Raw genomic sequence first — 22,992 nt, 5'->3', positions numbered from 1 at the left:
ATGCCTTCCCTATTTTTTGCTCTCTACTCATCGCAATTGATGTTTCGCCTTTCAGGTGAAACTGCGACAACTTTTTCGTTCCATCGCTCTTTGTGCGGTCCTAACTTGTTCCCCACCTCATGTGTTAGCATAGATGAAATCAGAGTGTGCTACGTAGTTGAGCTTCCGCTTAACAGCAAATAACACTAAATAGAAGTGCTGCGTAAGGCTAGGCTAGGCAGGGTAGCAAACCAGAATCTTTTCGGGTTAACCTCCCTGCTTTTCCCACCCCGCGTATCTCTCTCTCTTTCTCTCTCGAAACACTGCATCCCATCTGCGAAAAAGTATTGCTGGTTAAGCGAAGACATCAGTGCCAAACTGAGCCAAACTTCCTTTTTTTTATTATTTCACGCCCAAACCACGATGCCGATGATGTCTTTCTTTCTTTTAATAACGTTCTTGATAACACATAAAAATAGGCAAAAATGGTTAGACCCATAGCTAAAGGCTAGTAGGGGGTCTAAACTAAAATATGTAAGTACAAGCAATACATTTTACAAATCAAACTATAAATGATAAATCCATTTCTACCGAGAAAGGAAATAAACGCGAAAAAACAAAAGATGAACTGTTAATCAGTATAGGGTAATGTAATCTGAGGTAATCAGTATAGGGTAATCATATCCGTCGTCAAGGGTATCAAAATACGTTATCGCATTTGAGCACGCGTTTGTATACACGAAGACTATATACTCGTAAGTTGTCATATATATGCGAGACTTTTTAATGTGATTAGCATTCTCCGGGAACTTCACCAAGTTGGCGTTATGTGCGTTTGTGTCTAACCTCTTTCACGTCAACTTGGGTCAATGGGTATGTGCCGGTCTTCAACGACAAAAGAAAAATAGCTTAAAATTTATCCGGTGCTCGACTGAATCGCACCCGCGTTATATACAGGGTGTTTCAGCGAACACTTTCAAAATTTATTTAAGGTTGCCTGTGGCAGATAGCCCAATTCTATAGTCAATGAGCTGATCTACTCGAAGAGGCGGACATTACTTGCACGAAACATTGAAATGCATAATCGAATAATTACCAAAAATTCACTAATTAAGTTTTTAACTAATTACCTGATGGCCCATATTGCAATTTACAAATTGTAGCCGTGGAGTTCGCAAGGCGGATCCACTTGGAATTAAAATTCTCAGGATGACACCAGTTTCGAGATATTAATTCCCGAACTTTGCGAAGAAATGCATTGGTGTTCCAGTTAATTTTGTGCTTCAGTGCATAAAGCGACGTTTTGTTAAGAAACTAACTGGAGCGTCAATGCATTTCTCCGCAAGGTTCGGGAATTAATATCTCGAAACTGGTGTCATCCCGAGAATTCGTTCCAAGTGGATCCGCCTTGCGAACTTCACGGCTACAATTTGTAAATTGCAATATGGGCCATCAGGTAATTAGTTAAAAACTTAATTAGTGATTTTTGTTAATTATTCGATTATGCATTTCAATTGCTTGTGCAAGTAATGTCCGCCTCTTCGAGTAGACCAGCTCATGAACTAGAATTGTGCTATCTGCCACAGGCAACCTTTAAGAATTTTTGAAAGTGTTCGTTGCATGAAACACCCTGCACACACACACACACACACACACAAATATATATATATATATATATATATATATATATATATATATATATATATATGGCATGGCTAGATAGACATACGCCGACAGTCATCCTGAGGTGGTTTCTGCCGGACACTTCGGGTTCATTTTAAATGACTGTAACATTTCTAATGCTTTTTCAACAACGTTGCCAAAATCTATGATGTTACAACATGGCATTCGAGATTGGTCGGCGCGACACGCGCGCGCACCCCGATATCGGAGGCCATGGTGATAAGGGGTTTGTGCGATAACTTCACCGTGACGCCACCACCCGTGTTTCGTGTTTACGCGCTTTCTGGAAAACGATACCTCTGCATGGCGATGGTATGACTTCGTTCTTGGCAATCCCTGAAGTGCGATCTACCGCGCATTCGAGCTGAATTCGCGCTCTCCAAGTCTGGGGGTCACACATCGCCATCTATTGGCCAGCTACTGAGGATTATAATTCCCTTGGCGCGGGACGGCCCGAACTCTGGTTCGCGTGCTCGGACGGATTAGGACCCCAAGCCTGCGCTTCCCCGGCAGTGGATTAAACCTCGGCTGTCTTGTGGTACCGCTGTCTTACTTGAGGGCCACGTCTGATTTCGGGAACCCACGCAAGCGCAATATTAGCTCAGAAGCTGTCTCATATCAATTTACGATTGAGTTAGAATATGCTAAATTTACATACTCCCAAGGCGGGAGCGGTCTTTCTATGGCGTTCAAACGTGTTCAAATGCTAGTACGTTACGCTTGTGTAATGGCAAAGCGACCGTGCACTCTTACGCGAGAGGGGCTTTGCTGAGCCAGAAAATGACACAGAAACTGAGTACAGGTAGCGGCACCACCGCGAAGTTCACGCACCTGCTCTCTGTGACGTCACGGATCTTAACGACGTCTACGCGGGCCTAGTTAATTGTGTATCGGCAGAAAAGGACTGCATCTCAATCCAAAACAGCCAAATAGTCAACCTACAGCAACAATTCCGATAACTTTCTTTTGTTCTCCAAAACGGCCCAAATACGAGAAAATACTTTTAAGCCAGTGACGTCACATTGACGTACCGGCGCTAAGGTTTCGGCGCTAACCTGAAATAGAAAGAAAGTCTTACCTTGTTTCATCCGCTAATACTGATCAATTTCCTACCAAACCGACGAAATTAGGAGTTGAGAAGGTATGCTTTACGTGGATCGGCAAAACCGCAGGTCGGCATTCCCCGAAGTTGCTTATGTGCAGATGACATTTTGGTGGACGAAAATCGTGGACACGTGCGAAACGTGGGTCACCGGTGTCAATTCGCACGCTGAGAAAGGCAGTAAATCTTGTTGTGAACTCCGTCAGCTACCCCAGGAAGCACGCAGTCAGCTAGTGGACGTCTACCTTCCAGCTCGATCTAATTAAGGCTACATCTAGCAGCCGTCTATTGTAAGCTGTACTGTAGACCTAGACCTCTACAAGCCAGCTGGCAGCTCAGCTACTGCTCCGTCCACTTACGGCTAGTAGGCATCTTGGAAAGCACTGCTGTAGCTGCGTTGTAGACATTCAATGTTCAGACTCGTTTCAGCTTCGCAGGTACTACAGTTGGCTCTACTTACTATGATTACGATCCCGGAAGGTCGAATTGTTATTTTACATGCCACTACAAATGCACAAGCAAGGTAACAACCACAGCAAAAGGTTCACTCAGACTGTGGTCAGTGTATTTCCTGTGCTAAGTTCCCGACTAGATCTGCTGTTGTCAAGCCCTTGATTTTATGCCACTTTAATACTGCGAAAATACTACATTGATAACCATTTAAAGAAGTAATAAATACAGTGCTACAAAATATTTTTATCAATACATGGCACCAATACCGAAATAGTTATTCCAACGTTCACAAAGATATGTATCTGTGCTCTATATATTGTTCTCCCACACCTTCTTTTTTAAACTGATCAAGTCAACAGTTCTTTCCTAAGCTCATGCAAGTACAGTAGACGCCCTTTAAGACGAAGATGAAGAGAACACGAAAAATTGTACGTCTTGTCAGAAGTTCGTCTTAACAGAAGTGCCCTCAAAAAAAGAATTGGCAACATGGCCAGGTGCATCCAAATATCTTACTTCAAGAACGATAAATGAAGTAGACTTACAACGGGAGGAAAATGATATAACAAACATTTATTTAGCTGAACTAATAGAGAACTGTCTTCAAGTGGAACTCTCGCTTGGTTTGATCCAGTCCATGATGGATGTTTGTCTATTCTGTGCAAATTGGCGAGCAGCCACAAACGACGTCATCTCACCTAATGACCTTAAAAATCCTTCTGTGCCTTCGTGCTGCTGGAAAAAGTTCACCAGGGAGTTCAAGCAGGCATATACCGCCTCACAGGTCATCGGTGCAGGCTCCGAGCTAGCGTCCTCGTTGGCGTCGGAATTATCCTCTAAAGGCACCTCAAGGACCTCTTTAAAGAGAGTATAGCTACTATGTCTTCTCTGCACGTTGGCACATTTTCGTCGACACTGACGTAGGTGCTCATGTCCACAAGAACACCCGGGCGCGGAGCATCGAGGCACCCTAGCCTCCGGGATCGGTAGCGGTGGCGGTCACTCTGAACGTTCGTCTTAACCGAAGAGTACGTCAGAGGCGGTTCGTCTTATGCGGATTTTTTTTCTTTGCATTGAGTCTACGAAAAACCAAACAAACGTTCCCATGTTGTTCGTTATATGCGAGAATTCGGCTTAACCGAGTTCATCTTAAGGAGAGTTCACTGTACAAGCATTTCTAGTGATCAAATGACATCAGCACTCACCAAATTTAATGTGCACCAAAATTGGCAATGAATTATCGTTGGAGGTTTTCATACAATATGACATCAGTCGTAGTACTACGCATATATGGCAGAAAAAGCAACATTCATTATGCCCCTTTATTTTTAAGAACTTAATATACAGCTTAAACAAGTGTTGCAATTCAATCTAAGCACACGCTCAGTGCACATAATACATTACAGTTCACTCATTTTGTTCAGCCACTCTCAACGTTCGAGCACCATGACTGTAAATTGTTCTACATTTTCAGAGTCAGAAAAGACCATTGTTTTGTGACACTAGTGGATCAGTATTAGCATACGCTATACTATGCATGCCTACTGTATCAGTGCACTTAATAAGCATGTGTGTCTGAAATATTGCAACCGATGTACGATTCTATTTCCCTTGTTCCACAGGCCATGAATAGATTGAACTGCATGTGCACCTTATGTGCCTAGTATATTTGCAATGATATGAAAATACATGGATCCATATGCAAGAGCCACATATGCCATTTTCACAAGCAAATACAGCCAATAAATACCACTATCGCCTCAGGTAAACTGCACTCTAAACGGTTGCATGCAGTACTAATGGCAGCAGAACTGAGTGTAAGTGTATGGAGAGTGCATATTAAGCAAGATAAAACAGCATGCAGAAAGGCTGTTTCCTGTCTCTGCACAGACGCAACTTCCATAATGGCTCATAGATGCTTAAGGGAGCAGTAAAAAAAAAGCAGTTTATTTCATAAAGTTTTTCTGTCAGGTGTTGAACGATCTTTGTTTTGTCAGCATGATCACAGTATGTGTGTATGCGTCAGTTATCTGGTACCATGAGACCGCCACATCGAGTATTGGTGACATGAACAGACTTCTGTTTCACATCCAAAGCCACACTACACTTCGCGCATGCTTTTAGCTGTCACACTAAAAGGTAATGTATTAATTAATTATATTTCTGTATTATTAAACAAACAAGTAATTGAGGCTCCAAAGCATAATTACTGGGTTGACAGATATCTACTCTTGGCATAAAAACGCGATACAAATTTTGTGGTTGACTCTCTCGTCAGCACAATGACAAACAACCTTATCATTGTTTTGATGTCAAATTCACATTGGATATGGTGAATTTCAAAAGGGAAAGGCCATTTTTCTTACTGACAAGCAGCATAACATAAGCTGCCGTTTCTGAAGCTGACAGCATTGAAACATCGCAATTTAGTAAGCTAGAGTCCAGACTTATAACTAAATTAAGAAGCTAGAGGTTCCCCGCCAATAAATACAAGTGTAGCTCACTTTCATTTATGTCAGAAAACACAGTAAGAATTTTATGTAATTAAGGTTATAAAATGCATCACATTTACCTTTGAGTCGCAGATGACACTCAAGCAGCAGTTTTGTCAGTCAGTCTGCCACTGTTTCGATAGAGTGTGACAGCATATTAGCTCACGTTGGGTCGTTCCTAGCAGCCTCTGAAATTCAGACAACATTGATCAGCTGATACAAATAGCACAAACGACTACTTAAATTAGAATAGCAAAATAATAGCACATTAGCTATTAACAGCCTTAAGATGCACCGGCTTTCGTCAAGGAAATAGCGCAAATGTCTCAACTTTATTGTCATTGCTTTCTCTCTGCAGCCAAATTAACCCTACGTTACTTCAAGGTCACATTCAATGACAGCTATGAATCGCTTCATCCAAGGTATTCCTCTTGCAGTAAAAAATGTAGAACGCCATATGAACAGTGAAAGCTTGCACAGAATTTCAAATGCGACGGCCAAGTAAAGACAGGTGTTCCGAAAAAAAAATTAATGATATGCTCGGGACAACAAAAATTGAAAAAGATGCGGACTACGTTGACTTAACACTACTCTGTGACAACACTGCAAGCAACACAGCTGTTCGCACACTGTTCGCAGCTGTTCGCACTGCAAGCAACACAAATGTTCGCACACTCTCTAACACTTCTGTTTTAAGCATGCTGTGTTAAATATGTTCATAGTTAAATTTCACTTTTTGTAAATATGTTTTCTGTGGATATCATGTTTTTTTTCTTTTTTTTTTATTTGACACCGATGTTGAAATGTACTTTTCTTTTACTGCCATGCTGCCATAGTGAACCGGGGACGTGGGGCTAGTCAAGCTGTTTTTAATGCAGCTTTTTTTCCCTCGTCCCAACCACTTATGTGAAACTCCATGCATGTGGTAAATAAGTGAACGTGAACATGGGTTAGTGCAGTTCAGCGACCATTCACTAAAAATAGAATGAAGGCCAACTGCCGGTCAAGTTTTGTTATTTAAGCAAATTTTTTTATTATATATTATAGGCATTCAACCAAAACAATACACGCAAAAGTAATTTAAAGTTCACCACGATTTGCGGATAGGCTTTTTTACATTTCACACGGGAACACTGAAAAGAGTCACACAGTACTAAATTGCAAGTTTCGTTTAGCTAATGCGTAAAGGTGATAATATTTTGCGCTCAAAATAGAATGCAGTGCCCGTCAGATTTTTGAACCACTTTAAAAGTTTAACTTTCATGAAGTGTTGCATAATTATGCTTATGAGATGATGATTTTGTTTTACTCCCTTGTGGCTTCCCTTGAAACAGCATCATAAACTTCTGCTCTTTACTGTCATCATTGTACAAAAGAGGCATCAGCTGCACGTGACCGTCACCTTCGACGACCGCACTTGTTTGATGCCTGCCATTGGTACTATTTGCATTGCCTTCATGCCTAACAGTAAAGTGGACACACTTCTAGAACTAAATGAGGGGCCATTAGCAAATTCTTTCTCCCCGATTTGGAATGCCAACGAACGGTGTTGAGACGACTTTCGCGCGATATGATGAATATAGCATCGCAACCGCATATCGAGTCGGTAACGGAATGGCACAGCTCCCGTCGTAGCCTCAATGCCAGTATCATATCCAAGTTTCAAGGAGGCAAAAGGGAAAGAAAAAAAAATGCAGCTAACAGACCTAAAAAAACAAACTTGAAATATGAAACAGGCTTTTGTCAATAACTGCATGAACGCGACAATCTGAAAGGTTAACTGACGTTCGTGTCGTTCAAATCGTGCAACATGATTTCCAGCAAAGTAGGAGCCCTTCAATCATATAATAAAATCACTTACCGAAGCGAAATAGAGCGGCGTTGTCGCTGCCGTTCTCGCAAACACCGATCCGAAGTTCTCCACTCGAAAACTCATCACTTTAAGCAAGCGAAAAGCAGGAACGAACCACCGCCACCGCTACCGAAAGTTTCAAAATCGGCAAAAAAGAGCGCGAAGCGGCACCCCGTTGCATGTGGCGCCACTTGCGCTACCGGCGCTGCGCTTCAATTAAGCTGTCGAATCTTTTCTCATGCTTACATATTTTCACTTTAAAACAACTTTAACGCATAGCTACGTTTATGGAACAGCATACGTTTTATATTTTTTTTACTTGCTATTTATGTACATTATAAATTGCGCGTCCTTTTTGAGGGCTGCAGCCTGCAAGTCGCAACTTGTTGTCAGTGTGGCGCCAGATTTGAACCGGCGATTGTGCGCGCTTCAAAACGTGCGTACGAAATCTAAGAATCCGTTTCCGCGCGCTCTATTTGTGGTGTTGATTAAGCTACAAGGGATTTCATATGCCCTATCAACGCAATTATCCTCCTCTACTTTTGCGAAGCATGCCGGAAACCTCCGCACTTACAAAATTGACAGCCCCCCCCCCCCTGTTCACTCTATGTATTGGCAAGCCCTCCCATCCCTCCAATTCGTTGAGGTTGCTCTGGATCCTCCCTGGCAATGTCTTTTGAATTTTGACACTTTTTCTCAGTAATTGTTGTCGCAATGGCTAGAAGCGTATATGGCTTGGAGACACCAATGGTACTCATGGCGTAGAACTTTTTTGACATTTTTTTTAACTAAACGTCTTCACAATTGATAGTGCGTATAGCTTAGAGAAGGGTACCAAGAGAAGGCAAGCGCAGTCGAGGACGGCAGAAAATTGCTGTGGTTTAGCTTTGGTTAACCCTGGTTGATAGCGAAACCTTCACTGCCCTGGCTAGGGCCATTGTCGAGCTGTGGCCGAGGTGTGGTTTCGCAATGATATACAGACATGTTTGCAATGAATACAGTGTTTGTTCATCATTTATTTATGCCTATGAAGACACTGCGGTGATTAGTAAAGTAGTGAGACTTGGTTGCAACTCGCAGCCAGGCCCAACTCTACTCGGGCAACGGCGGCAATGTCTCCTTTTAGGTAAAGGCCTAAATATAGTCCGACGTAGCGTGAACGCGCGCACACGTTGTGTCACGTTGGCGAGAACAACAGCGGCTATAGTTCGACCGATGGTTCGACGTACTGGCACCGCCAACGTAACCGGACGCGTGGCCAATGCGCTCCGACGCGCCCGGCCTCTGATGACGCTCGTCCGCGTGCCGATAACGTCGGACTACAAACGCGCCTTAATGCTCTCTCGTGGTTTGACCTCTAGCTCTCAATGTGAAAACGGTTGAGTCGCCGACGGCTGCCCGAGGTAGCGTAATGAAGCGTTCGCTTCAAAACTAGGTGGGGTGATAAAGTTAGGAAATTTGCAGGCACAAGTTGAAATCAACTAGCGCAAGACAGGGGTAATTGGATATCACAGGGAGAGGGCTTCGTCCTGCAGTGGACATAAATATAGGCTGATGATATATATATATATATATATATATATATATATATATATTTGTGTGTGTGTGTGTGTGTGTGCGTGTGTGTTGGTATTGCCCATTAGTGCAATTGGTCATTCCCACCTATTAGTTGGTACCCATTGGGTAAAATTGGGCACTGCAACAAAAACCAATTGTTCACGTTCCAGTTGGTCTAATTGGTCCAATTATGTACTAATTTACGATTGGAAATTTCTCAATTGGAGTCGAGTGCTTTTTTGACAGTGTACGAGTACGTGCTTTCACCAACGAGAAAGGAGAGTTCGGTCACGTGACGGAAACACCAGGACCTTAAGACCCCCCCCCCCCCCCCCCAAGCGTTTCGACGAGCTTGAGATCGAGGGCCAAACGCCAAGCCCGCGCCACAGCCAGTGCGTTTATTTCATTATATAAGAGAGTAGACTAAGGTAGGCTGCGGTTTTAGAAAGAATGACCAGAAGCCGTATTATGTAAGGAATGTTTCCATCTTACATCCTTTTTAGTTGCCCTTCGTCATTGACTGACTTAACACCACGTCTTTGTTATAGCTGGAATAGGCCACTAGGTTCGGGTGGTGAGAGAGAAATGAATAGACCCGATCGAAAGAATCCTTAAATAATACGACCCCAGATGTGGAGCCGTATTACTTAAGGATTTTTTTCTAACCTAAGCTAACCTAACCTATCCTCTCCAAAGAGAGGATGGGATAGGTTAGGTTAGGTCGATCGATCTTCAATGGCTTGCAAGTTACCGGACAGATTTAACTCACCCTGCGCATACACGGGTGAGATCGTCGGTTCGACGCACTTTCTCGGACTGATTAATTATTAGGGCGCCTCGACGCCTTGGCGTGCGTTGCCCAAGTACAGTGATCTAGAATACACTCGGCTGTAGTCTCAGCTATCTAAGACCAGCCGCGGTGGCTGTCAGCTAAGGCGTTGCGCTGCTGAGCACGAGATCGCGGGATCGAATCCCGGCCGCGGCGGCCGTGTTGCGTCCCGAATCGGCCGGGCGCATTCCTTGATTGTTTCCCATCGAGGCAGGCCCTTTCATCAGCGTCGCCCAGACGGCTACCGTGCCCGACACCGACAAGACGGGCAAACAAGCGCCCCAACTCGGCAGTGCGCATTCTTTGGGTGCTTCCCCCGATGCCACCCCTTTCATCAGCGGTCGCCTACCTGGCGACACGGCCTGACACCGGCAGTGACACGATGACAAAGAAGCTCACTTAGAAGCGACCGACCACAACCGCCACCCTTCGTTAGAAGCGGGGATTAGCGTGAAGGTCATTCTCCCGACCCTGGCAAGATGACCGTTGGAGGGCAAGAAACTAAGTCACCGACTTTCGTGGAAGGAGTGTCAACCCCCTGTTTCCGGATTGCCTCGTCCTTGCTTCAAAGGTGCAACATTAGAGGCGGAGTTCGGTGAACAATACGACCCCTCTGATTGGCCGCATCAAGGTCATCTGATTCCCTAGTCGGGTCAACTAGGGAAGACGAATGTTCTATAAGGAGACACCTTGAGTGCAGTGATGTGTCCTGACGTGTTTCGATATGTGCTCAGACATGTAGTGAGCTGAGACTTTCAAGGTGCTCCCCCATGGAGTGTGCTTCCATATCTGGAGCCACTGTAAATATGTAGAATAAACCATTTTTCTATCGCTCTTACTCCCAGACGTACTCATCACTCTGGCTGAAGGATCACCGGCCTAAACGCTACTCGAGTCTCAACAGCCGCATTTCGATGGAGGCGAAATGCAAAAACGCCCGTGTGCTTGCGTTGTAGTGCACGTTAAAGAACCCCAGGTGGTCCAAATGAATCCGGAGCCCTGTACTACGGCGTGCCTCATAATCAGAACTGGTTTCGGCACGCAAAACCCCAGAAAGAAGAAGTCTCAGCTATCTAAGCATCGGAGACCCTGCTCTGAATCAACTTGGAACAAACTGTAGGGGGTGCGTTTTGCATCAACCCAGGCTGGCAGTCTGTCTCGTCCTACACCGTTTGCTCGAGAGGGCACAGTTTATACTTTTGTTTGTAACCGCAGTGTGTGGGTTTGCTCACCTCTGCTCGGCGGCCGATAGCGCTGCATGGCCGATAAGCAGCAAAGATAGCGGCACACTCAAGAGAACAGACGGACACGCGACGCTCGCAGTGTCGGGCACTTCTCGCATGTCTTCCCAAGTGAATACACTTCTGCCCCGAGACGTCCGATTTCAAATCACGTTCCAATATCTGCGGAGGGCCTCTTCGGAGACAAATGGAAAAATCCATCGGACGTCCCTGCAGTCTCGGGTATTCTATACCGAGGCATAGCTATGGCCGAGGGCGTCCCACGAATATTGCATATGGACCTCTCCCGGCCTGCACGTGAATGGTTGTCCGACCCGAGGCCTCTGCCTTTCAGTTTCCTCTTGAGAGAAACGTTTTCCGATATGTCCAAACTATAATCCGAAGCCATAATGCCTGCAGCTCATGTAAACATTGTACTTGTTTTTTTGTTACACAATTCACATTAAGAACTTCAGTTATTTCAATATGCTACTTGTGCCTGGGGGAGGGCCTATAGAAGTAACAAAAAAAAAAAAAAAAAAAGCACACCTTTGAAAAACTATGATGGCCGCGTCTGGTGCAGCAGCACGTCAAGAACGCATGCTGAGCCAGGAGCCTACGACCCGGGCTGAGGCCTTAGTTTCTTTTGAACTAATTAAATGTCATTTCTGTCTTCCGCGCGCGCGCATGTGTGCATAAGTGTGCACGCGATGTATCCGATCTTGCTGCGTGTGTGTTTTGCCCGTGGCATATACAACGTAAGACGCTGCACCTGTCGCAAAGCGTCTGCTGCGAACTACGTAATACTCGTTATAGCGAACACTTCGCAAAAGGCTCCGACACGTCCGTGCAATGTATACCCACCAGGTCCCTATGATGTCCCTCACGCCCATATGCAAGGACTGTCTGCAAGACGCGGAAAGTGCAGCAACCTCCACTGACGTATTCAGCAGATCCCAGGAATATCCACATCATTGCAGTGAATGTCCACATGAGATCCAGTGGATCTCATTGCCGTCGCATTGGTTGGAACTGCAGGCTTAATTGCCACAAGTAAAGCCCCTTTGTCTTTAGTCACAAGAGGTTCAAAGAGATGATAATTGACGATCATTCGCTGGCAGAACATCTGAAAGCTTTATTATTAGGGTGCCCAAGCGTTGGGGGACGCAAACCGCCGGGGCGCACAAAAGAACACAAAGCGAACACGTAAGAGCGCAAAGGACCCACAATGGAGTCCGTGTCCCCCAACGCTTGCGTGTGGATTGGATAGCCCATTCTAGAACTCCCTATACACTACGTCGTCATTCTCGCGTCGATATGGGCACGTTCATTGGCATGTTGCCGCGATGTCCAGAAATGAAACTCCACGTCACTCTTGTTTACCATTGTCTCCTCACTTGCATCTCATTATGCCGCAAGGTCGTTATGCCTCACCAGAGGCGCTGGCCTCACACTTGCATTAGAGTTACTGTATATAGCTCCCACAGGGAGTCTATGGCGGGAGCCATATATAGTAACTCTTACTTGTATAGGCGACGACGTGTTGCGATTTGCGTTACAGCCGACACGACCAATCTTTGTTGGCGGATTTCAAACAGATCATTGCGTATACAATAAATGCTGCGGCTTTGTCGCAGTTTGAAGTCTGCCGACAGCCTATAGTATAGCTGCTCCGTTTATTATTATTATTATTATTATTATTATTATTATTATTATTATCCCGCAGATTAGATACTCACCTTCGATCATTTTCAAGTTTGCATCATGGCCTCCAAGATTGGAGGGCGCGCTGCACGTTGTCCAACATGAATATTGGAGGCCACGTCCGACCAAAATGTTTCGCGACTTCTCCGCTAGGGTCGGGCGCATGCGCTATATAAATGCCGCATGCGTATGCGGCATTTAGGAATTAAGATACACCGGGAAGTTAAAAAAAAAAAAAAAAAAAAACTAGCTTGAAGGCGTATGCCACAATCCCGTTTCAAACTGGTTGCTCATATTATCATCACATGAAAAGGCAGATTCGAAACAGGCAAGGGTTGCATACTTTTATCGCTTTTACTGCAGAGGTTTGCGCACGCGTACGGACTAGGGGGCTGGGAGGGTTGGTTACCCAGCCCCCCCCCCCCCCCCCCCCCCCTGCCTCCGAAGGTTCACTTTAAAAAAGTTTGCACTCTGGGGCGTACGTTGTCTCCAAACAGTAAACGTCATTTCTCTTGCTTATGTTTTCTTTCTTGATAACGCTGTGCTCGCTACTTTCTTGTCGAGAATACAATGCCACGCACGCTGATAACGTGCCACGCACGTTATCAGCGTTAAAGAAAGCAAAGGCAGGCAACATTGGATGACGATTATTGTTTGGGATGAAGATAAACCCCAAAGGGTACAAACTGTCCTGGAGTGTTCTCTATTCAGGGTTGAGTGTGTGTGTGCATAGATATCCTCTTAAAAACTGTCATGCTTTCCTACAAAAAGTTCACCACCACCACAGACAGAAATCCTACATGCGCTAATGACACTAGAACTAATTTCTGGTGAAACAAGGCATACGTGACCCACTGAATGAAAAAAAAAGAAAAAAAAAAACAGAGAGAGAAGGAAAAAAAAAAACACACAATGATAGACACTGAAAGTCAATGTTCCTAGAAATTCCGCTGTAACAATTTATTTATACCTAATGTATATTACAGAGTTGCCACGGACGTGCACGCAAGACTGGTGTATGACCAGACTTGCAAGGGTGGCATGAAGCGGCTTCTGAAAGGGGATGTGCGGCGGACGCTGGTGGCATGGTGCGTAATTGTCCCCGAAAAAAAAAAAAATTCGGGGTAGCCGGTAGGCAGTAGTGTTGCGCCATCAGGCAGACTGCACGATGCTCCAGTAGTGGTGTTCCGCCCAGATCCTCTCATAGTTGCACGGCTCGAAGTCTGCACGGTGAATGTGCAAGAACATTATAGTCAGGTTGCTTGGGGCAAAGTGTCGCTTGTTTTTTCGCCAAAATTGGGAACTCAGGATATAAAAAGTATGACCATTTTTTTTCCATGGTTAAAATCACACAGCAAGGAAAAAAAAAAACCAGGGGACACATTCTCGGTCGATCACTTTCGGCGATACTATTGCCTTCGCGTGACGCAGTGCTCAACGAGCCAATCAGCTCATCCGGTTTTGCTCAGCTAGCCAATAAGCGCGCACTGAAAGTGATAATCGCCGAAAGCGATCAAACGAGAATACGTCCCCAGGAACGAGCATTAACGTCGCGCAGCCAGCCTTTGTAAGTCAACTGTCTGTGAAGCTAGAGTCACAGGAGTCTACTAAAACCCTCTCTATCGCTCTTTCTTTCCAAACATGAACAGATATCATTCGATGACCGCGAGTAATCGCTGTCACATCGCTATGGAGGGATGAGGAGCGCCGGCACAGAACGCTTTGTGCAGCTGCTCGCTTCAGCGTGTCTCCAAAACAGATTGCGTGAACTCCAACACTGGCTTACAAGTGCACTTATCAGGCGTCGCTATTGCTACATCGGAGACAATGCTCAACAGACGACTGCACACCCGAGTCTACCAATCTATCAAATAGATGGCATGACGTACACAAGTGCAAGGAACTTGCTTTTTTATAAACCCGAGTTGAGTTACTGCTCTCTGCTTCCAGGTTTGAAACACGACAGCATACTTGATGGTAATAATGCACTGCTCAAAGGCCACATGTTCATCTTCCTACGATGACACCTGGTAGAAGATGGAGCAAGCCGACTTGTGGTTTTAGCGACGTGGTATAGATAACAACGGCTGCCTCTGTGAGTGCAAGCAAAGTGTCATCAATTTCACATTCCTTGCTTTCCATTTCTTGTCAAGTGTATATATGTTTTCAAATCAAATAATTTCACATGCCCTGGAACTTGACATGAAAGCATCAAAGAAAAAAAAAAAAAAAGGTTGACTAACGCTAATTCCCACTGCTAGCGATCTCAGATTCTACTGCGTATGGCACTCAAATCACAGAACAATGTAATTTATTTATTATACATACCTACAGTGCCAAAAAGGCATTACTGTAGAGAAGTTACACAGCTATAATATCGAGCACAAAAGCGACAAACACCTTAAACTGAAGTACAAAAAAAAATTGCTGCGACAATAAATAATATTAAATTTTTTTTAGCAAAAGAAAAGAAATCACATGCTTTAGAACATATCTTTGACAGCAGCAAAAAGGCTGGAGGCATCTACTACTTGCTGTGGTAATGCATTCCATTGGCTAATCATGCAAGGAAAAAAATTCATACTAAAATGGGTAATGCAAACTTGTTTGCACATATTTTTTTACTATGGTGTCCTGTGGTTGAAACATAATGTAGTGATTTGAGATAAATGCTATTATCAATGCCAGTTATATCCTGGTTGACCTGAAGCACAAATTTCAGGTGTAATGTCTGTCTGTATGAGGCTAATGGTTTCTAATGTAATGCAAGATATCTATCTAGATAGATTGCCTAATGTAAGATATCTGAGTGCATATGCATACCAAGAATTCAAACTACTATGCCACAGCTGCTTTGTAAAAGCAAAACCATTTACACTTCCATTGGTAAATTATCCTCCCAATTCCGAAAATTCCAGAAATAGCAAAAGTTACACAATTCGTGCTATACAATATGTTTTTGTGTATATTCTTATGAAGAAAAGGGAGTGAATAGTACACAGCAAAGAATTATACTAAATATAATGTGGGTTTGAAACAAAAATTTGGCAAACGAAGGGGAAACCACGTACAAAGGTAATTCAAAAGAGACTTGTGTATAGCTGCTGCTCGGCAGTTAACAGAATTAACCTTGTAAAGTCCAACGTATCATTTACGCTATGCCGAGTGTGATACCTCAATATTGTCAAGCTTAATGTATAGCCTATAGAAGCATTCCTGATGCACTGGAGCAATGTTTCTGTAGTGGATAGTATATAAAACCAATCACTAATTACTTATTTACTATATACAGTTGATCCTCGATATAACGAAGTTGTACTTGCAGCGAAAAACTTAGTTAGATCGGAAATTTCTTTAATTTGAGGTTTTGTTAATTCAATGGAACTAAGATCGGGAAATAAAAATAGTTTGTTACATTGCCAATTTCGTTAAATCGAGGTTTGTTATATTGAGGTTTGACTGTAATCAGGTCCTTGCTCAAATAACATTTCAACGTTTATTTACAAATGTACTCTTTATGGCCAGAAATACAGGTGAACAAGTTGTTTTAATTTTGCATGATGTGGAACTGTGTTTGGGCATTACAAGGATTTTTTAAAAAGCCAGTGGAGTATGTATAATATTTTGTTTGAATTATATAAGGTGCATAAAATAAGCACAAAACAGAATTATGCGTTATAACACTCCTAGATTTACATCCAGTCACGTCCGAACACAAAAAGAACGGCATACAGATAGACAAAGTGTGTTCAAGAGCTGGACTGCTGTTTATAAAATAAATTGATTTGCCTTTTCCGAAATCTGGCTTAAGTAAATTCCACAAAAAGGCGTGACGAATGTTGGATCACCCTCGCAGTACAAGCTAGAAGACAGAATGGACTTCGGAGGCTTAAGCATAATAAATGAAATGCACCGACATACCAGGTGTTCGAGACGGCTGCACTTTCTTGTAGACAACCTGCGGGGCTGCAACGAAGAGGCGCATGCGTAAGGGCACGGGCCGTGAACAAGGCGCTAACAGCTGCTAACAACAGCTGCTGCAGCACAAAAGGCAGGAACTGACTACCAGGTGCTTACCAGAGTTTTGTGCCTGCTGATTCGCATGCTCGTATTCTCGGCGAACCGTGTTCCAGGCTGAGGGAACAAGGAGAAAAGGAAGTTCGTCACAGTCTGTTCTGCGCGTATCTCTCAATCAATCAACGTGAGGTAGTCCAGTCAATGGCAGTAGCAAGAGAAGTCACGACATTCCATATAAACCTGTATTTTTTTTCCCATTGCCTACACAGTAATGCCAAAACAGGGGATCACATAGAAGGCTACCCCTTCCCAGTTAATCACGGTTTATGGTGCACGGTTAGGGCCATGTCAATTTTCTTTCATTGCATGCTATGTGAAAGTAAAGAAGCAGTGACAATGCACGGAAAAAGTAGCCCATGCTCAATCAACAAGAGGGATAGAGTGCCTGGGAACATGACAATACTATAGAGCACCAGTGGCTCCCATGTATTTCATAGTGACTGTGCAGGCACTGCACACATACAGGACGCCATGAAGGTTCAATAATTCAGGGACAAGACTGATGGCCATGCGAAACGAAAAAGAAAAATTTTGCAATGGCCATGTCCGAAGCATGGCCAAGTTATGGACAAGTCATGGTAATGAACTGTGGTTCAGCCTTGGTACAGGAAAGCAGAGATGGTTTGATTACGTAATGAGAAAAAGTGACACCTGCATCGCTGGAAGGTCAATGAGAAGCACAAAAATCCAAGTTTAGAATGACCTCGTCTCTGAAGCATACGGTCAAGGTCAGGGGATCCGGAACTGAGAGCCAGTAGAGGCAAGTTTCCCACAGGCTTCATTGCAGAGGAGGGGGGCACTTCTTCCAAAGCCCTGAGGGTCAACCCTCTTTCAATATAATAAACAGTAATATTAGAATAATATTATAATAATATGCCTTGTGGTTTCACAATTACAAAAGAAAAAAAAAATGTCTTGGGGAAATGAGCCCCAGCTCCTGCCCCCCAAGCTCAAAATACACTTCCGGAAGCCCTGGTCAAGGTCACAGAACAGGCCATAGACCACAGTTCAGCCACGATCCAAGAAGAAAGGTTGAGGTGATTAGATCGTATGAGCTCAATTCGGAGTTAAGCTCAAAAGAAAAGGAAAGACAAGTTTGGAATGACCGTCTGAAGCATGGTCATGATCAAGGGCAATGCCGTGGTCATGGACTGTGGTTCAGTCATGGTTCGAGAGAGAAAGTTGAGATGAAGCTTTTGAATCTTCATTGTCTACTGTATGTTCGCAATGCCTGCCAGGTCACTCTGAATTACATGGGAGCCAGTGATCCTCTATGCTGACATCATGTTCCCAGACATTCTATCACTTTTGTTGCAAGAGCACGGGCTACTTTTTTACATGCATTTCCACTGCTTCCGTGTAGCATGTGATGAAAGAAAGTTAGTCATGTGATGAGCAAAAACAATAACTGCATCGCTGGGAGATAATTGAAGAGGTAAGAAGGGATGGGGCTTTATGCTTGCCAATGAAAAGGCAGCAGTGCAAGATTAAGGATGACCTAAAGACGTGAAGCCGAAGATAAATTTGTAAATGACAAAGCAAAGGGGAATGAACTGCTTAAAAAAGTGTAGTAGGGCACATCTGATATCACAGGAAGAAAAATATTATAGCACGAGGGCCACACAGCACCTCTTGTAAAACCTGGACCCTGGTTTCAGCAGTGAGATGGCCTCAAATAACATTACTTCCAAGGAAGAGCCAGAGTCATTTGGTTGACCCAAACCAAACCAGTTGCACTGCACTAATCATTGCCTTTGCAATGTCTTGTGGAAGCCACATATGGTGCCAAGTTGGTTTCTTTCAACCGCACATGGCCTCCTCCCAATTGCACACATTAAACAGTATTTCTTTCTGTTACACGATTTTCATAATGACTCACTATGACCTTGTAATAACCGAGCCAGTTCCCAATGTGATTATTGTGACCAACGTTTTGAGGACGATGATGCTGGCACTGAACTTTGCTGTGAACTTGAGATGTCTCTATTTTCAGGCCCCCTGACACCATCGTCATTATCATAAACTACACTGCAGAACAATGGTTCTTCCAAGCCTCTCTAGTCACTCCGACACTACATCAATCATGTGAACTGAGGATATAAATTTTAAATCTCACCACGTCACTCAATTCTCTCCTTTTTCTATGCTTTTCTTTCCTTGATATTCATTATTTTACTCTAACATAACCTTAGTTACCTGTCCCACATGTAATAAGCCCTGTCAGATCTATGGCCTGACAGGGCTTATTACTGTCCTGTATGACTATACAGGCCAGTATTGCAAAAATATGTCAACAGCAAACTTATTGTCTCAGCCACAATGGTCATCTTTTTACTAATCACATGACAATGCCTGTTAAATGCACTCCATCTTTTTCCTCCTGCATATATTGTTAGGCCCACTTGGCCAAAATACTGTAGACAATATAACTTTCATGAAGGCCTCACTTTTGAGATTGTTGCAAATGTCCTCACAACCCATGAAAAATCAATCCCGAGAACAATTTCCATGTGTGTCACAGTATATGTCCTACTCTTCCTTACTGCAAAATTTAAGTGGCTTAGAGCATTCCGAAACTTCCGACGTCAAATGTTGAGCTAGAAAAGAAAAGTTCATTTGTGGTAACCATAACTACTTGTTACTACCTAGAAACACCCCCCACCATGAATTCATCAACTGTTCTTCGCTGATGAGGTAGTTGAACATTGGTATTTTTCGTGCACACTAGGATGCAGGCTAGCCGGCATGACATGGTTAGAATAAATTAGCTAGTTGCATCAGAAGACATGACAGAATGTCAGAATCATGCACACCATTCTAATATTTTTTGTTAAGCTTTGTACTACAAGTAGCAATGCAGACAACTTACTGCACTGTTCTGCAACACAAAACTTACCACACACACATTAGAGCACGATGGGAGATAATCACACTCCGGTGTATGTGGTATTTAAGGTGTTATTTTACAAAGCAGCAGTGTAAACTATGTATAAACTAGCCCCAGATTACAAAACAATCATCTACAACGTACAGTATGGCTCAGTTTTAGAGCTAACACTCAGTATTTGGCTACCGAATACAGCTGAAACATATCATGAAGACATGCAGGCTATTCTTTAATGCACAAATGTCACCTTAATGTATCCTATCGGCTACCTTTCTTTGTCTCAATCAAAGTAAAATCGCTTGACGTTTAATGGATTTATTACTCGCTAGGTGTTCCTTTTAAAGGCACGCCAGTAAGCGTTCGCAAGCGCCTTGCGTTTGGTGCACCTCGCGAGGAATGGTGGTTTGAACCTACAAGACACGCGCCCACTTGGCTCACTATTACCGTCTTGGCAGACATTGTTTCGTATTTTCGTAAGGCAGCCAAAGCACTGATTTGTCTGGAGGAGATATCTGTACCCGCGCCGCACTTCGACGCACATGATCTGTCCCGCACTGTACGTGTAGTTTGGCCTTAACAGTTGACTATAATGTACAACCAATTAGCCTTGGTCGCAGCAGTACTAACGAGTAGCAAATTTTCAAAGTGGCTGGCTTTCGCCCCATTCATGTCGTCTGAACATGGATTGGTTGACCGAAGACAAACTGCAGTTGAGGTGTGAAGAAGTGTCACTCACAATCGCCGAGGTACTGGGCTAGCTCTTCATGTTGTGGCGTCAAAGGCTCCTGCTGCCGGTGAGACGACGGCGAATGAAGCCGCCGGCTGTTCACCTGATAGAAAACTGGTCGTGGTCCCCTGCAGCCAACAACGTTTCCAGTCAGCAGAATGAAATGTGCAGGAATTTGTGAAAAGCAGTGTTGACAACTAATATGACACTTGTAACTTCACATATTGGTAAATGTTTACACCTACCAAAAGTTAAAAGTCAGGACCTCTTTAAGCGGCAGTTCCTTAGATCAGTGAACGCCACGCCACGTCAGGTGATGTATACAGAAGTTATAATTTGGCTGCGATTTGAAACGCTCTGTGCTTATGGTTCTTCACATAGATTTGGACCGAAATGATGTTTCAGACTGGAAAGGCATGCCGGTGAGAATTGTTAATGCTGGTTATTTTATGTTTCTTACATAACATAATTCATAGGAAGTGATAGCTTAGAAGTTATCAGTATCACTTTACAAGAGGCATGACATCACAAAAAGTGATGTCAGCAACTTCCACCGAGGTTATGTGTTCAAGGATTTCAGCTACTTTTCAACTGTAAAAAGAATGTCAGCAGAGAGTGCTTCACATCAACATAATGTTTTTCTTTTCTTCTTTTTTTTAGCATTTGTGCACAAACTTAGTGGACATCAAGATGCTCCCCATTGATTCCAAGAGAAGAGAATAAGTCAAAATAGTCCGTAACATGCCCTGGAAGATAGCCTGAGACGAAAAATATGTACAGGTGGCGATCCGAACCATCCCGATTCATTCGCGACATTGCCAGCAGTCTGCGCACAGTTCTCCAGGCAGTGCCTACAGCAGGTTTTTGTCGATGTGAAAGGGTTAAAAGCTACACAGGGAAGACTCTGGCCTCGTTCCAAGTCTCGAGCACGTTGCGCCCAAAAAAGGCGCCCTCGGTACGTTATTTGCTTCAGCACGCTATGATGCGTGGAACGCATCCATATCCCATCTGATACAGTATTTCACATTGCGCATTTAAACTTCTGCTCAACTATCTGCAACGAGCCGATGATGCGCACACGTGGATTATCATTCAACGACGCTTCAAAGCCCTGATGCAACGATCGACGTGCAAGCGACGGAAGACTTCGTCGCGAATTGCTGTGTTACTCGCTCGCTCTTTCACGAGAAAGATCGGGAAAAAGCCCGAGAGGATCACTACGTAAGGAAACATATGAAACGATTCGCTCTAGCGAGCTTCACAAGGTCGATCGAGTTCATCCAAAAGCGCTCATATCACATACATTTGCGGCAAATCTTTCTTGACCGGAGCACACGCACAACTTCCACGCATAGCCTTTCGACGTCCGGAAAAGAACGGTGTCAATCGACCGTGTCGAGATCCGATCGAAACCGCGGCCCCAACTCGGGGACGAATTATAACTGGACGCCAAAGTCCGCGCTTTGCACTTCGAAGAGTCGCGCTGTAAGCTCGGGTCTTTGCCGTTGCAACGGAGCGATTGATTCGGTTCCGGAAAGTACTACCCATACCTGATTTCTTCGGCATCGCCGTTGTGGTAAAATCCGTTCGTCGTGGTCGCTTTGCGGTTGGCGGCCGTTTCGGTATTGGCCAATTTCGGTGGAGCCCCTGTAAAAAAAGAGCGAAGCACGGGTTAAAAAAACGGAAACCGCGAGGGATTAGCAGAGGAGATCGGGCATAATACGCGATAATACGCGGATTAAGCGGCGCCGTGAGTGAATGACCGCTGCCCGATTCCACGTGGGGTCACGCGTATCTTTTTTTTGCTTCTTTTTTCATCGCCATCCGTGCATGCGCCCGCACGTGAAACTCTCGATTTTTCTACTGCGACGCTTCCGCGAAGAGTTTTTTTACAAACACATTTCGCATCCGAACTCGGAAGACTTACCTATTATTCGTGACTTGGAAAAGACATGATGAGGTGCTTTGGAGACGGTATACATTGGAGCCAATCGGTTGTTTAAAAAAAAAAATAAAAGCTGTAATTCGTCGCCACCACCTTTCCCCCTGCACGGTCTCCGTGCGGTACCCAGCTGTTTACCGTGCCGTGCGTGCGGCCTCAGTTGAAGAACACCCGCTCATGAACAGGTCGGTGGCGTCATCTATCAAAGGCCAATAAAAATAACGACGAGGTTGCGAGCGGATTTAATAGCGTTCGTGGCATTTCTTCGATAAGCGAGGGAATTCTTCAATGACGCTGTTCAACAGGAAATCACGCCGAGTTAATCAGATACGCCGTTGACGGTTTTGCTGGTTTTTGCTTTTCAAACGTCTCGTCATTTGCGTCACATTTGCGTCATGCTAGGCGTCATGGCAAGAACTTCAGGGACGCCCGTTTTCATTGGTTGTGTCGTCACAGCGTCGATTACCTTGTTGGCGTTGCATCCGGCTTTC

General features: G+C 44.1%; 1 protein-coding gene across 1 annotated transcript; it reads right to left on the bottom strand.

Annotated features, from left to right (window-relative positions):
• Positions 1-13,803: 13,803 nt before the first annotated feature.
• Positions 13,804-22,770, bottom strand: LOC119453007 (uncharacterized). The gene is made up of 6 exons (XM_037714983.2): positions 22,487-22,770; positions 22,110-22,206; positions 20,569-20,687; positions 16,946-17,002; positions 16,790-16,834; positions 13,804-14,091 (listed from the first exon to the last, which is right to left on the bottom strand). Exons 1-6 carry the CDS (start codon positions 22,539-22,541, stop codon positions 14,021-14,023), a joined length of 444 nt encoding a protein of 147 aa, XP_037570911.1. The 5' UTR covers positions 22,542-22,770; the 3' UTR covers positions 13,804-14,020.
• Between the last annotated feature and the right edge of the window lie 222 nt (positions 22,771-22,992).

The sequence above is a fragment of the Dermacentor silvarum genome, chromosome 5 (assembly GCF_013339745.2).
Source record: "Dermacentor silvarum isolate Dsil-2018 chromosome 5, BIME_Dsil_1.4, whole genome shotgun sequence".
Classification (NCBI taxonomy): Eukaryota; Metazoa; Arthropoda; class Arachnida; order Ixodida; family Ixodidae; genus Dermacentor; species Dermacentor silvarum.
Note: the sequence above shows the minus strand (reverse complement) of the source record. Positions and strands in the feature narration are given on the sequence as shown.

Excerpts from the sequence above, each read along its gene's own strand:
- LOC119453007 (XM_037714983.2), bottom strand. The coding sequence starts at position 22,541 with ATGTATACCGTCTCCAAAGCACCTCATCATGTCTTTTCCAAGTCACGA. Across the intron at positions 20,688-22,109 it reads GGCGATGCCGAAGAAATCAG|GGGACCACGACCAGTTTTCT; the intron begins GTATGGGTAGTA and ends TGTTGGCTGCAG. Across the intron at positions 14,092-16,789 it reads GCAGCCGTCTCGAACACCTG|ACTTCGAGCCGTGCAACTAT; the intron begins GTATGTCGGTGC and ends TTCACCGTGCAG.